This window comes from Lactuca virosa, chromosome 8, assembly GCF_052849685.1.
Source record: "Lactuca virosa cultivar CGN04683 chromosome 8, Lactuca_virosa_CGN04683_v6, whole genome shotgun sequence".
In the NCBI taxonomy this organism is placed as follows: Eukaryota; Viridiplantae; Streptophyta; class Magnoliopsida; order Asterales; family Asteraceae; genus Lactuca; species Lactuca virosa.
In genome coordinates this window covers 146,964,622-146,978,063 of record NC_136433.1, presented here as the reverse complement: position 1 = coordinate 146,978,063, position 13,442 = coordinate 146,964,622, and the positions used below count along the sequence as shown (strand labels likewise).

The window sequence follows — 13,442 nt, the reverse complement described above, 5'->3', positions numbered from 1 at the left end:
GTTATGCTATAGTGATCTGTTAGATCGGTATCCTGGTATATGGAATGTTGTCATGCGTAATGATCAGTAAATCTGCCAGTTGTCTGATGCCTGGTTATATGTTTATCTGTTACGTGTATGGCGGCATGTTATGGTTGGTCGGGTGGAGGCGATCCTGCTTTGTGCTGAAGGCCAAGATACCCAGGGTAGTCCGGATAGACTATAGGCCCTGCGAGGCGGTCCAGTCAGGCCGAAGGCCCGACGAGCGGTCCAGATAGGTTGTAGACCCTACGAGGCGGTCCAGTCATGTCGAAGGCTCGGGCGCGGTCCAAATAGGTTGAAGGCCCAACGAGGCGGTCCAGTCAGGCTGAGGGCTCGGTTATGAAAGCTGTGTTTGATATGTTGTGTGTGGTGGTACTTTGGAGTAACTCACTAAGCGTTGGCTTACAGTTTTGGGTTATGGTTTCAGGTACTTCGGTTGATCACGAGAAAGCGAAGGCCTGAACGTACACATCCTCTTGTTTATGGTTTATATTTTGGGAGAGTCTGATATTTGGAAAATATTTTCAAAACCATGATTTGTAACAATTTATGATTTTGGGTTGATTTTAAAAGTTTAAATTTGTTGTGATTTTTATGGATGTTACACCTTGCCTATCCACTAGCATGCCTTTTTTTCAATTTACATGTCAGCAAGTTCAAATTCAGCACATATAACAACATGGGTATTTTAGGAATCACTTTCCTGTTCGGCCTCTGGCTGACTGTACACATCACATATTCTTGTTAAACCAAGGTTAAGTTAGAGGTTCACGTTCCTGATCCTAAGCCAACAATCAAACAAGAAGATGACAAGAGATCAAGCCTGTGTCTCTAACCTAACTATTTATTAAAATTTCTTTTTCAAAATCTTTTTGTGAAATTTTTTTCGGATCCTAGTTTGAGTTCGGATTCACACAAGTGCTCCTCCAAATCCCTCAAACTTGGGCTCTGATACGAACTTGTAACATCCCATTTTCACAACCAAAAATTTTCATTTTTATTAAGGTAAAATCCCACAATTACAAAACCTATGTTAAGAAAACCATTTGTTCCAAATTACATTTATTAAAAACCAGAGTAATATAATAGACACGAAATCCTCAATTTTGCGGATGAGTGTACTGTCATGCCTTCGCCTTCACGAACGTCGATAGAACTTGAAGACATAAATAGCTGAGTACACACAAAGCTTAGTGACTTCCCCCCCCACCCCCCCCCCCCCCAAAAAAAAACCACACACCACAAAACATATACAAGCATGCATACCGGGCCCACAATCACTGGACTGGAATGCCCCGGGTATGTTGGCCTGCAGCCTTAAGCCAATTGTTCTTCCCAAGCCTCCGTGTATACGGCTTACACTCGACCCGAACCTAGTATCTTGGCCTACAACACACATCAGGACCGCTTCAACCTAACACACCACAATATGTCGACATATAAACAAACAAGAAATCAAGTAGGTACATAAGTACATGAAACTACCAATCTACCTGTCGAACAACTCACTACTACCTACTAGGCCCCTCATAGCACACAACTCCGCTACTGGAAATCTCCAGAAAATACATAGCCATATGTAACCAGATGTGAGATAGACACCCGAACAAATGATCCTACTCTAGAGCCACAACCAAACAAGGAACATGCAAGAAAGCCTAGATCAAGAGTTCTCAGGCTATCCTATGTGGCTACGTACAACCCCTAGGGAATTCCCCTAGATGACAACCAACCTACTGGTACTCTAATCAACATACACTACTCCTATATCCTACTCATAAGGATATATATATATATATATATATATATATATATATATATATATATATATATATATATATATATATATATAGGCTATCCTATGTGGCTACGTACAACCCCTAGGGCATTCCCCTAGATGACAACCAACCTACTGGTACTCTAATCAACATACACTACTCCTATATCCTACTCATAAGGATATATATATATATATATATATATATATATATATATATATATATATATATATATATATACACACACACACACACACACACACACACACACACACACACTAGATGTGTGCCCGCGCAAAGCAGCGACAATAAAACTCTTTTGGCAAATAATTTTCTTATGGAGAAATAATTATTAGATTTTATTATTAGTTATTATCTAATAAAAAAATTACCACTTTTAATAAATAAAATATTTATGTTTAGACTTTATATTTATATTGTTTGTTTATACATTTGATGTAAATTAAATAATATCGGTGTCTAGTTTAAGAAATATTATAAATTAATTTATATACATGAATTTAATATTTTAAAATTTTTATTTTACTCCAAATTAAATTTCTTAATAACCTTCCTTAATTCAAGTCGTTAAATTTTTGGCAAGTATTAATGATTTATTTATGCATAATTGGTTTGTACAAAAAAATTTGTATCTTATACCTCTTAAAATTCAAGATATGACTAATATGTTTTGTAATATAGTATAAGATATAGCAGATCGCTACAACATAGCAACATCTTATACATAAGGATACATAATCATATATAGTGGGCCGACAATAGATCCTTCGACCCACGGGTAAAGTGAGGGAAAAAATCACCTGGATCGAAGAACCTAGAGACACTGCGATGCGTTCCCTTTTCTGCACTGCTTGCTCCCACGAACCTTCTAGCACCAAAACATTGTAAAATCTTAATCAACATCGCAAATCCTTCAAGTTTGACTCGAAGTCAAATTGGTCAAAAAGTCAACAATCAACGATCAACAAAAGTCAATGGTCAACATGTCAAATAATCCTCACTACGTGACAATCTATTGGTCACGTCGTGACCAGATAAAAGTCAAAACAGTCGTGCTCTTTGATCCTTACAACCTGACAGACAACTTCTCACGTCGTGAGAACTGACTGGAAGGCGACTTAATGAGTATAGCCCTTAATCCGTTAAGCCACGAACCCATTTCCTCCAGAAGGCTTCCTTACACCCCAAAAGCTATAAAAATCAATGTTTAAGGTATTGCATGTCCAATGCAAGACATGAGCTCAAATTAGGTCACTTATGAAGAAAAGGAGGTGAAAACCTCAAATATGAGCTCAACATCACCCAAACTTCAGATCTACCACATATGATCACCAAGGGGCTTTAAGGACCCATAAAGTTGCCAACTTTATGGAATCCCAACACTCTAACTCATCTAATAATGGACAATAATTCATAAAACTCTAGATCTAGCAACAAGGAACTATAAAGCATGAAGCTTGAATACTCACAAAGGTCCAGCGGGTTTGGTAGATGATGCTAATGAAGCTTGCAAATTGGATCTATACACCAAAGATGATACCTTCTTCTTCAAGTCACCAATACAATCATTAAAAGCTCAAAAACTCATAGAGGGCGCTAAGGTTTCATTTGGAATGAGTATAGGTTGGAGAAGATACCCAAGATCATGAGATAAAGTCCTTAAATATGGAGAGGACCCTAAAATAATGGGCTTGGGCTACAACCATTCTCACGACGTAAGCATCATATCATCACGTCGTGACTTTCATTTGCACTTGTCACGTCGTGTGAAACATCCCAAAAATACAGTCTAAAAATTTCGTTTTAAATCATTAATAAAACCTTAATTATCTTTCAACATATAAAAATCATGAATCGTGTATCTCAAGAATATTATAACATCTGTCAAATATATCAGAGTATAAACATCCCAGGCTGAACAAATGGTGTGTGCTCTGCAATCATCCCGAGCTCCTTCTTTTGAAAACCGAAGTACCTGAAACCAAAACTGAAAACCGTAAGCACGAAGCTTAGTGAGTCTCCCCAAACTACCACATACCATACACATAATCATGCTGCTGAGAGATACGGGCCCCACCCACACTCAAGGAGATACGGGCCCCGCCCACACTCCGCAACTAGGAGATACGGGCCCCGCCCACACTCCGATTACTAGGAGATACGGGCCTTGCCCACACTCTACTGACTAGGAGATAAGGGCCCCGGCCACACTCCGCTGACTAGGAGATACGGGCCCCGCCCACACTCCGGTGACTAGGAGATACGGGCCACGCCCACACTCTGCTGACTAGGAGATACGGGCCCCGCCCACACTCTCATGCATAAACAAACACATACAAGTATCATACAGACAACAAATACACAACTAACCATTATACCAATAACCATACTCAAGTAATGATGAGATACGGGCCCTGCCCACACTCAGCTAATGATGAGATACGGGCCCCGCCCACACTCGAATAATAATGAGATACGGGCCCCGCCCATACTCACATTTATAAACAAACACATACAAGTATCATACAGACAACAAGTATAGCAATCCAACAATCTGACTGATATCTATACTCTGGTAATAATGAGATACGGGCCCCGCCCACACTCAGCTACTAACATAACACATATACGGGCCGGCCTTGGTGCCTTAGACCCATTCCTACTGAAAGAGAACTCACCTCACACTGATGAAGTCCCGCTGAAAAAACCCTAGCTGCTGGATGACAGATTCCCGAATCTGTCAACATCATAATAACACCCAATTAATCGTTGGGTCCCCAACACATATCTATAAATCCATGCTTGGGGTAAAAGGCTACTTTACCCCTAACTTAGCTTGACTCGAGCCCAAGGCCCAATCCAAAGGCCCAAAAGTCTAATAGTGAACCAAGGCCCAACTATGGCCCAATTTTCCAAATTGGGCCCAAACCCCTTACATGGGCCTTACCCTAAAGCCCATTAAATTATTCTAGTCCATATTATTGTTCTTGAATGGCCCATTATTGGCCCAATCGCCAAAACCCAATATAAAGGCCCAGGTGAAATTAGGGTTCACATAAAATGATAATTAGGGTTAATTAGAAACACTTAACCCATTAAGGACTTAATCCATTAAGTCCATTAATCTACCAGGTCAATCATACAATGTAATTGGACAAAAATTCAAATTTCAATTCCAATGGCCCATAACGTGGGTCCCGATAGGTCCAAACCAACAAACCCAAAATTAGGGTTTTTTAAACCCTAATTAGGGTTTCTAACCCAAACACGAGCCAAAAAAGTCCAACATTAAGCTTTTAGGTCCATTGGGGTTCTACTAGGCCGGGCACCACCCACTGCCACCTCGGGCAGTGGTGGTCGGCGGCGGCTCATGGCGGCAGGCGGCGACAGCCACCATTTCTAATGGTGGTGGTGGCGATTCCTGCCAAAAATCATATATACAGCCTCACACTCACAAAATACACACTCTCACACACAATAACATACACAACCACCCTTCACGGTGGCTGGTGGCGGCAACAAAGGTGGCAGTGGCGGTAGCCACCACCTTGAGGTGGTGGTGGTGGGTTTTCCGACCATATATCACGCAAACAACTCCAAGACTACGATAAACAACATGTATATTTGAACACCCGACATCCGGCCACCTCCTATACGGTTGGCGTCGCCGGAAACGACGACCACAATAGTCCAAAATCCACCAGCGGCCGCATTGACGTACACGACGTCAAACAGCGAGAGGGACGACAGAGAGGGGAAGGGAGAGAGATGAAGGTTAGGCTTACCCGAACCTTTCCTGGTTGCTCACGTCCCGCACACAACGAACATCACTCCCGTCGGTCTTTTCCAGTTCTCCAGTCGTCCGCAGCGTCTCCGGCAGTAGCTGTCGCATAGGCGACGCTCATCGGTGGGGCAGCAGGCGTCATCCTTGCCTGGTCGGAATAGTGAGAAGAGGAGAGGTGGTGGCTGGCAACTCACGCATGGCGGATGAAACATAATGCTAGGGTTAGGGTTGAGTTATGAGAATGGGAGGGAAAGGTGGTATCGGTCTAATCCAGTGCCTTCATTCAACCATTTGGTCATTTTTCCAATATTCGTCCCTCCCCATAAGATCTTCTTCAATTGAAGTCCGAAAGTTACCATACAACCCTCCATTTTGTGAATTATTTGCAAGGCTAATCCGAAAATTTCCCTCTAACCCTTGACTTAATAATTTCCTTCATAATAAGTCCTAATAATTTCCAAAAATTATCACAATTAACTCCTATGGCTAACATCCCTAAATTATTATGGATTTAAGGCTCGACTAATAATATAAAAATACATTTCTCATCCCGGGGTTCATATTATTTATTTAGTAAATTTAATTTTATTTATTTATTTAATAAATGGGGTGTTACATCGTGACCTCCATATGGTTACGTTGTGACACCCGTTTTTTCCCCCAAAAGTCATGCCTTTGACCCCTTGATGCCTTATACCAACCCGTTCTGGAAACTGGGCATTACAAGAATGACGTTGGTTGGCTTTTAATTTGTGACCATGGATATGTAGACTTCAGTTTGGGATGTCATGTATATCGGATTGGCAATTAGGGACGATCCGATCAGGATTCTGACAACACTTTGGGTGATTTTGGAATTTTACTCTGAGTTTGGAAGTTTTATTGGGCTAGTTACACGTTAGTGGAATCTGTTCTGTTTATTTAAGGCTAGGATTTTGTTTTGGTTGTTAAGAGAAGGTTCTGATTAATCGTAATGGTTCACCAATTAGTTGGTTTTGATTGTAATTCACCTTTTGGGTAAGGTTGTGATGAAGAACAAACACAGTCGGCCTGAGGAGTGTGGTGTGTTCACATTGGGAGTGTGAAATCTGGTCAGTCCAATAACGTCGTCGTGAAGGGTGTATGTGAAATAAGTAAGATAGCCTGAGAACACTTGGTCCGATATTATGACATGGTTCTTGTTTTATTTATTGATTTCAAGTTGAAACAAGCATTCCTCTGGTTATCATGTTTTCTGGTTTCTTACGATTATGTTTTCATCTGGTGTCGCATCGGTGGCAGCCTAGTCTGCAGAGGGGTTATGTGTTATAGGATGGTATGGCTCGTGTTGTGTTTGGTAAGTGCTGAGTGAGATTTTAACTTGGTTCATGCATGTCAGTAGGATGATGGCTGTGTGCCTGCAGGACCACTGAGGTGTTGGTCGTGAGTCTTCAGGCCCGTGGTTAGATGATGGAAAGAACGGTGTGGAACCGTGAGCTTATCATTCCAATGAATAGATGGTGTCACGACATATCGTGAACAAGTATGGATACGACTTAGGTAGATGAGACCTTTGGGTTTCGGTTTGTTGGCCTTTTGGCCTATGTGAGAGTTAGAACAATATGGTATTGCCACTAGTGGCTCAGTGGCCGACAGGGTTGGGTCAAGCATCTGTAGGCTAATGACCTGTTGGAAAAATCATAGGTGGTTATCGACAGTTCCTTGTTGAGCTTCTTCTTAGTGGATTTTGTGAGCATGGTTTTGAGTAAGTTAAGTTATCATTGTTAGAGTTCGTTGTAGGCCTCTTGGATGATTGTCAAATGGCTGTACACGTGAGCTGTTATGGAGGTTTGGATGTCGTGCAGAATTTTTGGATTAACCATTGTTACGCTCATAGGAGCAGTGGGTTAGTGATAGTTTTTCATGAAGTCAAGTGTGCATTTGAGGTCTTTTAGGCGTCATTTCAGATTTGGGATTGGTTGGAATTCACTATTAGAATGGTTTGAGTGTTTGTTTTGCACGGTTTGGTGGTGTTCCTAGTCAAGGGCTAGAAGTAGGTATGACAAATGGATGATTGTCCATCATTATGTAGGTTTCCTAGAGTTTGGACTGATGGTTCCCGGTTTTGTGAAGTATGTTGATAAAGTTGGTTTATAGTCACAGTTTCGAGAGCTTTCCCGATTTGAGTAGTTTTGCTATGAGTTTGGTTGTACCTTTCGGGAGGGGAGGTGAATTGTTACAATTGAGTGTTTTCAAGTGTTTGGGTTGTTTATTGGCCATCTATTTAGAGTGTCATTCCAGGGCTGCGGTGGATGGAATTTGATTAGAATTTGTTCGCTTAGGAATGGATTTTGCGCCTGCTCATTGAGACCTTAAGATGGTTAATCGCAGACCTTGGTAAATGGATATGTGATGGATTTTACAGAAAGGAGTGGGCTTGGAAAAGGGTTAATGTCATAAAAACCCTCAAGTTTACAGGGTTTTGTCGGTTTTGCCCAAAGTTGAAATTTATGTCCGTTTTTACCCAAACATTTTCGAAAAAATGTTCGATTTTACCCTTTTACCGGTGATAACAGGTTTTCCAGGTTACCATTATATTAAATTCGCAAAAAAACCCTTAAGTTTACCATTTTTTTTTTGCGTTTTTACCCTTAAGTTTATAATTTTTTTTACACTTTTACCCTAAGTATATTTTTTTCATAATATACATATTTATGCAGAAAAATCGTATTTATATACGAAAAAATATTTAATTAAATATTGTATTTATATTTTTTTTAATGTTATATATATATATATATATATATATATATATATATATATATATATATATATATTTGTTTGTTTGTGTGTGTTTGTGTTTTTGCATGGTTATACCATTTAAAAAGATAAATAATATTTCTAGAATTATGAATATGTGTTTTATAGATATAGTTTTTAGAAGTATAAATACATACTTTTACATTTTATATATTAATATGTATCTATACTTCTAAAAATATATTTATACTTTAAAAAAACATATATCAAAATACATATTCACACTTCTAAAAATATATGTATATACTTATATAAACATGTTTATGAATGAACAAGTTTTTTTTATTGATATGTATATTTTTAAATACATAAACATAAATATTTGTAGTTCTAAAAACATATTAATTTGTTTTTTTTACATCTTAAATGGTTTATCCAAGAAAAAAAAATCCACACACACACACACACACACACACACACACATATATATATATATATATATATATATAAAGAATTCACATTAAAAAATGTAAATACAATATTTAATTAAATTTTTTTCATTTATAAATATGATTTTTCTGCTTTAATACGTATAATATGAAAAAAAAATACATAGGGTAAAATTGTTAAAAATTTATAAACTTAAGGGTAAAAACGTAAAAAAACTGTAAACTTAAGGGTTTTTTTGCGAAGTTATATATAATGGTAACCTGTTATCATCGGTAAAAGGGTAAAATCAAACATTTTTTGGAAAATGTTAGGGTAAAAACGGACATAAAATTCAACTTTGGGCAAAACCGACAAAACCCCGAAAAAACTTGAGGGTTTTTATGACATTAGCCCCTTGGAAAACCCATAAGGGTTTTGAAGTGTATTTAAGGAGTAATCCGTAAGGACATATTTCGAGGACGAAATCTAATTTAGGTGGGGGAGAGTTCCAACACCCGTTTTCCCGATTTGATTAGTTTTAGGCTCAAGGATTTTGTAGATAAGGTTTGGGAAAAATCTTGTGCCACGGCATGGTAGAGTGTTTACCATGGCGTGGCCACGTCATCTAAATGAAGAGCGAGTTTGAGCATTGACCACGTTGTGGTCGAGTATTCACTACGACGTGGCAACGGCAAATTCCTAAACCCTAGAGTTCGGGCTTTGGCCCTTATTTAAGCAACATGTTGGCTATGGTTTCACCTCATTTTCAGCCTCCCTCTCCATAGAAGCAAACCATAGCCCCTATTTGTTAGTTTTGTAAGAATCTTGACATTTTGGTGTATTTAGAGGAAGGATCAAGGTGTTGAGGTGCAAGCAAGTTAGACCCTGTGGGTGTGCAACTTCCACTTAAGTTCTGGACCTTGGTAAGCATTCAAGACTCTACCTTTTTATTTCATTTCATTTGGATCTAGAAAACGAGCAAGTTTCCTAGTGTTATGTAACTCTTGAAAGATTGGAAGTGATAAATCTTGGTAAAATTGAGTGCTTAGCTAAGGGCTAGTTATGGTTTGGCTTTAGGTAGCTTGTGTTAGCCGTTCCCGTTTTTAAGGTTGCGTTTGAGCTTCTGCTATTTAGTTCAAGTGAGTTTTCTGACTGTGTTACTTATATCATGTGTTGTATGTGAGCTACCGATAGCTTGGGGTTGCTGATAACCCAGTTTATTGTATGTGAGCTGTTGATAGCTCGGGGTTGCTGATAAACCTATTTGCTCTATGTGAGTTGTTGATAACTTAGGGTTGCTGATAACCCAAATCGTTGTATTTGAGTTGCTGATAACTCAGGGCTACTGATAGTCCATAAGGCTACTGATAACCCATACCTGTTATATATGTTTTGTTGTGATGTGTTGTATATGATATTTTGGGGGACTCACTAAGCTTTGTGCTTACAGTTGTGGATTAAATATTTTCAGGTACATTATCAGTTCGTGGGGATGCGAATATGTAACTGTACACACACATCAATAGTTTTATGATTGGTGATTCTGCGATATTTTCGTTATAACTATGATTTATGGATTTCGATTTATGAACAAATGATTTTGTTTTGAATGTACCTTTACGAGAATGAATGTTTATGCCAGTTTTAAAATGAAACATTTATTCTTTAAATTGGTACGTTACATTAACTGTGTTCTTGAAATTTTAAACTTTGAGACTGTTTTCCACAAACTAAGCTTTGGATTTTTTTTTAAAATGTTATTTTCAAATAACCCATGTGAGGGGTGTTTCATAGGACGAGTCGGTGGGTTTACCGCTTTAGGTGAATTGCTTCACAAGTTCAACCATTTATCCATGACGACGAACTTCCATCTCATCTTGTAGCTTTACCTCTCTTTTAATACAGGCTTGCATCTCATCCTGTTCTTTCACGTCCCTTTCTAACATACTCTCCAATTCATTTACCTAAAAAATGTTTAAAACAATCATATATAATTAGTATAAAATAGAGAGAGAAATAACATCATATTTACCCTCATTAAACAATAAACATAATATTTATGTTTTTACCAATTATAGCAAGATACTTTATTTTTAATCCATAATAGAAATGTATAATTTACTATGTTTACCAATATAGGCAACGTACTTGGATGTTTGATCCATAATAGAAACATATTTACATATTTATGTAAGATGTTTACATTTTTATCCATTTTAGCAACGTATACTACATTTATATCCATAATACCAACAAACTTTACTTTTTTTTTGTACCAATATTACATTTTTTATCTATAATAGCGACATACAAATTTGTTTCTTTCCCTAATATATATTATATTGGGAATTTCATTTATTTTAGATAAAAACTCTTAATAATAAATACATAATTAAGGTAACGTATTCTAAAATCTTATACATTCTATAATTTCATTGAGGCGGTTGAATAGCCAGAAAGAAATCCCCCATGCAAAAACGATAATTTTAAAACGCGTCTTGACCAAAACATCCGTCAATGATATTATCTTTTAAAAAAACAACCCACAGTCTTTTTCACGTCCACTTTATAGATATGATCGATACACGCTAATACCAGCTGTTTTATGATCAAAACCTCGTCACCAACCTAACTTCACTAAATACTCCTCCACTCTCACCTTCGCCCCCACCTTCCTTCAATCTCCAAACAGTACACGCCCTATAAATACAATACAATTCATGCATCTTATCTTCAACTTATCAATAAGCAATTCCTCTGCATAAAATGTCTTTCTCTTACACGTCAAAGTTTTCGACTTTCCTTCTGCTCTCTATATTTCTAGGGAGCACTTCAATAGTCTCCGCTGATTTCAACAATGAGTTTGATATCACTTGGGGTGATGGCCGTGGTAAAATACTAAATGGCGAACTCTTAACTCTTTCCCTCGATAAATCATCTGGCTCTGGCTTTGAGTCAAGAAACGAGTACCTGTTTGGCAAAATCGATATGCAGCTGAAGCTGGTACCCGGCAACTCCGCAGGCACAGTCACTGCCTACTATGTAAGTTTCTTGCTATCTTTCATACTTTCTAGGCTGGGAAATAGTTTACTGAATATGAATGTTAATTATGTACTATGATTGTATTTGCAGTTGTCTTCAAAAGGATCGAACTGGGATGAGATCGACTTTGAGTTCCTGGGTAACTTGAGTGGTGATCCCTATATTCTTCATACAAATGTATTCAGTCAAGGCAAAGGCAACAGAGAACAGCAATTCTACCTGTGGTTCGATCCAACTGCTGATTTCCACACTTATTCCATCCTTTGGAACCCTCAACGAATCATGTAAGTATCATCTTAAGTTTTATATAATTTCTACATACAATGAACCATGTCAAATACTGATCTTCCTTTGTCCATTTCTAGATTTTCTGTTGATGGAACACCCATTAGAGAGTTCAAGAATTCCGAATCTATTGGAGTTCCGTTTCCAAAAAATCAGCCCATGAGAATACACTCTAGCTTATGGAATGCTGATGATTGGGCGACCAGGGGTGGGTTGATTAAAACCGATTGGAGTCAAGCCCCGTTCACAGCATCCTACAGAAACTTTAGGGCCGATGCTTGTGTGGTGTCTTCTGGGAAATCGTCTTGTGGTGGCTCTGCATCTTCCGGTGGCAATCAGGCATGGCTATCCGAGGAGTTGGATAACACAAAGCAGGAAAGGTTACAATGGGTGCAGAAGAATTACATGATCTACAACTACTGCTCTGATTCCAAGAGATTTCCTCAAGGGTTTCCTCCGGAATGCAAAATGGCATAAGAAGTATTCTGTGTACAATGATACGCTGGACCTCCGTATATATTGTTCTATGTATTTGATGCTAATTAAGCTTCAGAATTATATTTGTTATTCATATTCTTTGTAGCTATTAATCCATCAATAAAGATGAAAATTTTCGTATATGTCTTAATTGCTCATATTCACATATCATTCCAAAGAAAAGATAGAATATGATGCAGGTAATTCAAAGATAACTCTATTAACTTGATTTATTTTTAGAGTAAATTAACTCTGGTTTGGGGTAATTTGTACGTTTGGTCCATATATATATATATATATATATATATATATATATATATATATATATATATATATATATATATATATATATATATATATATATATATTGTAAATAATTGGCGGTGTTGTAAATAATTGGTGGATGACATAATAATTGGTGCATGACAAATTTGTCAACATTTTTAACTAGTTACAATTATATGTTAGTAAAATTTATAGTATAAATACCCCTCCATTGTAAAGAATGAAACACACCAAAAAGTTATAAGAAATATAACTTTCATATTCTCTCTAAATATTCTTTCTTCTCAATTAAAGTTCTTATCAAAGTTTACTAGTTTGGTTTGATTTATAGTTACATTAATTACGCTTAATTCATAACACGTTATCAGCACGAAAGCTCTAATCAAGGTTAGTAAACAAGTGGAAAATCACATCTATCTTAATCAAGGTATGTATTACTTAGTAAAAACACTATTAATTATAAAAACCTCAATCATATTAAAATAATAATACTAATGAATTAATGAAACTTATACATTATGGACTACTAACAATTTTTATTTTTTATACTAACATTTCTTTATGTATTCTAATTTTATACT

The 13,442-nt window shown here is 37.4% G+C and overlaps 1 protein-coding gene across 1 annotated transcript; it reads left to right on the top strand.

Moving 5' to 3' along the window:
• The first annotated feature begins 11,498 nt into the window (after positions 1–11,498).
• LOC145128465 (putative xyloglucan endotransglucosylase/hydrolase protein 23) lies at positions 11,499–12,719 on the top strand. The gene is made up of 3 exons (XM_079063253.1): positions 11,499–11,814; positions 11,905–12,098; positions 12,180–12,719. The coding sequence occupies exons 1-3, from the start codon at positions 11,539–11,541 to the stop codon at positions 12,574–12,576; spliced, it is 867 nt and encodes a 288-aa protein (XP_078919379.1). The 5' UTR covers positions 11,499–11,538; the 3' UTR covers positions 12,577–12,719.
• The last annotated feature ends 723 nt before the right edge of the window (positions 12,720–13,442 follow it).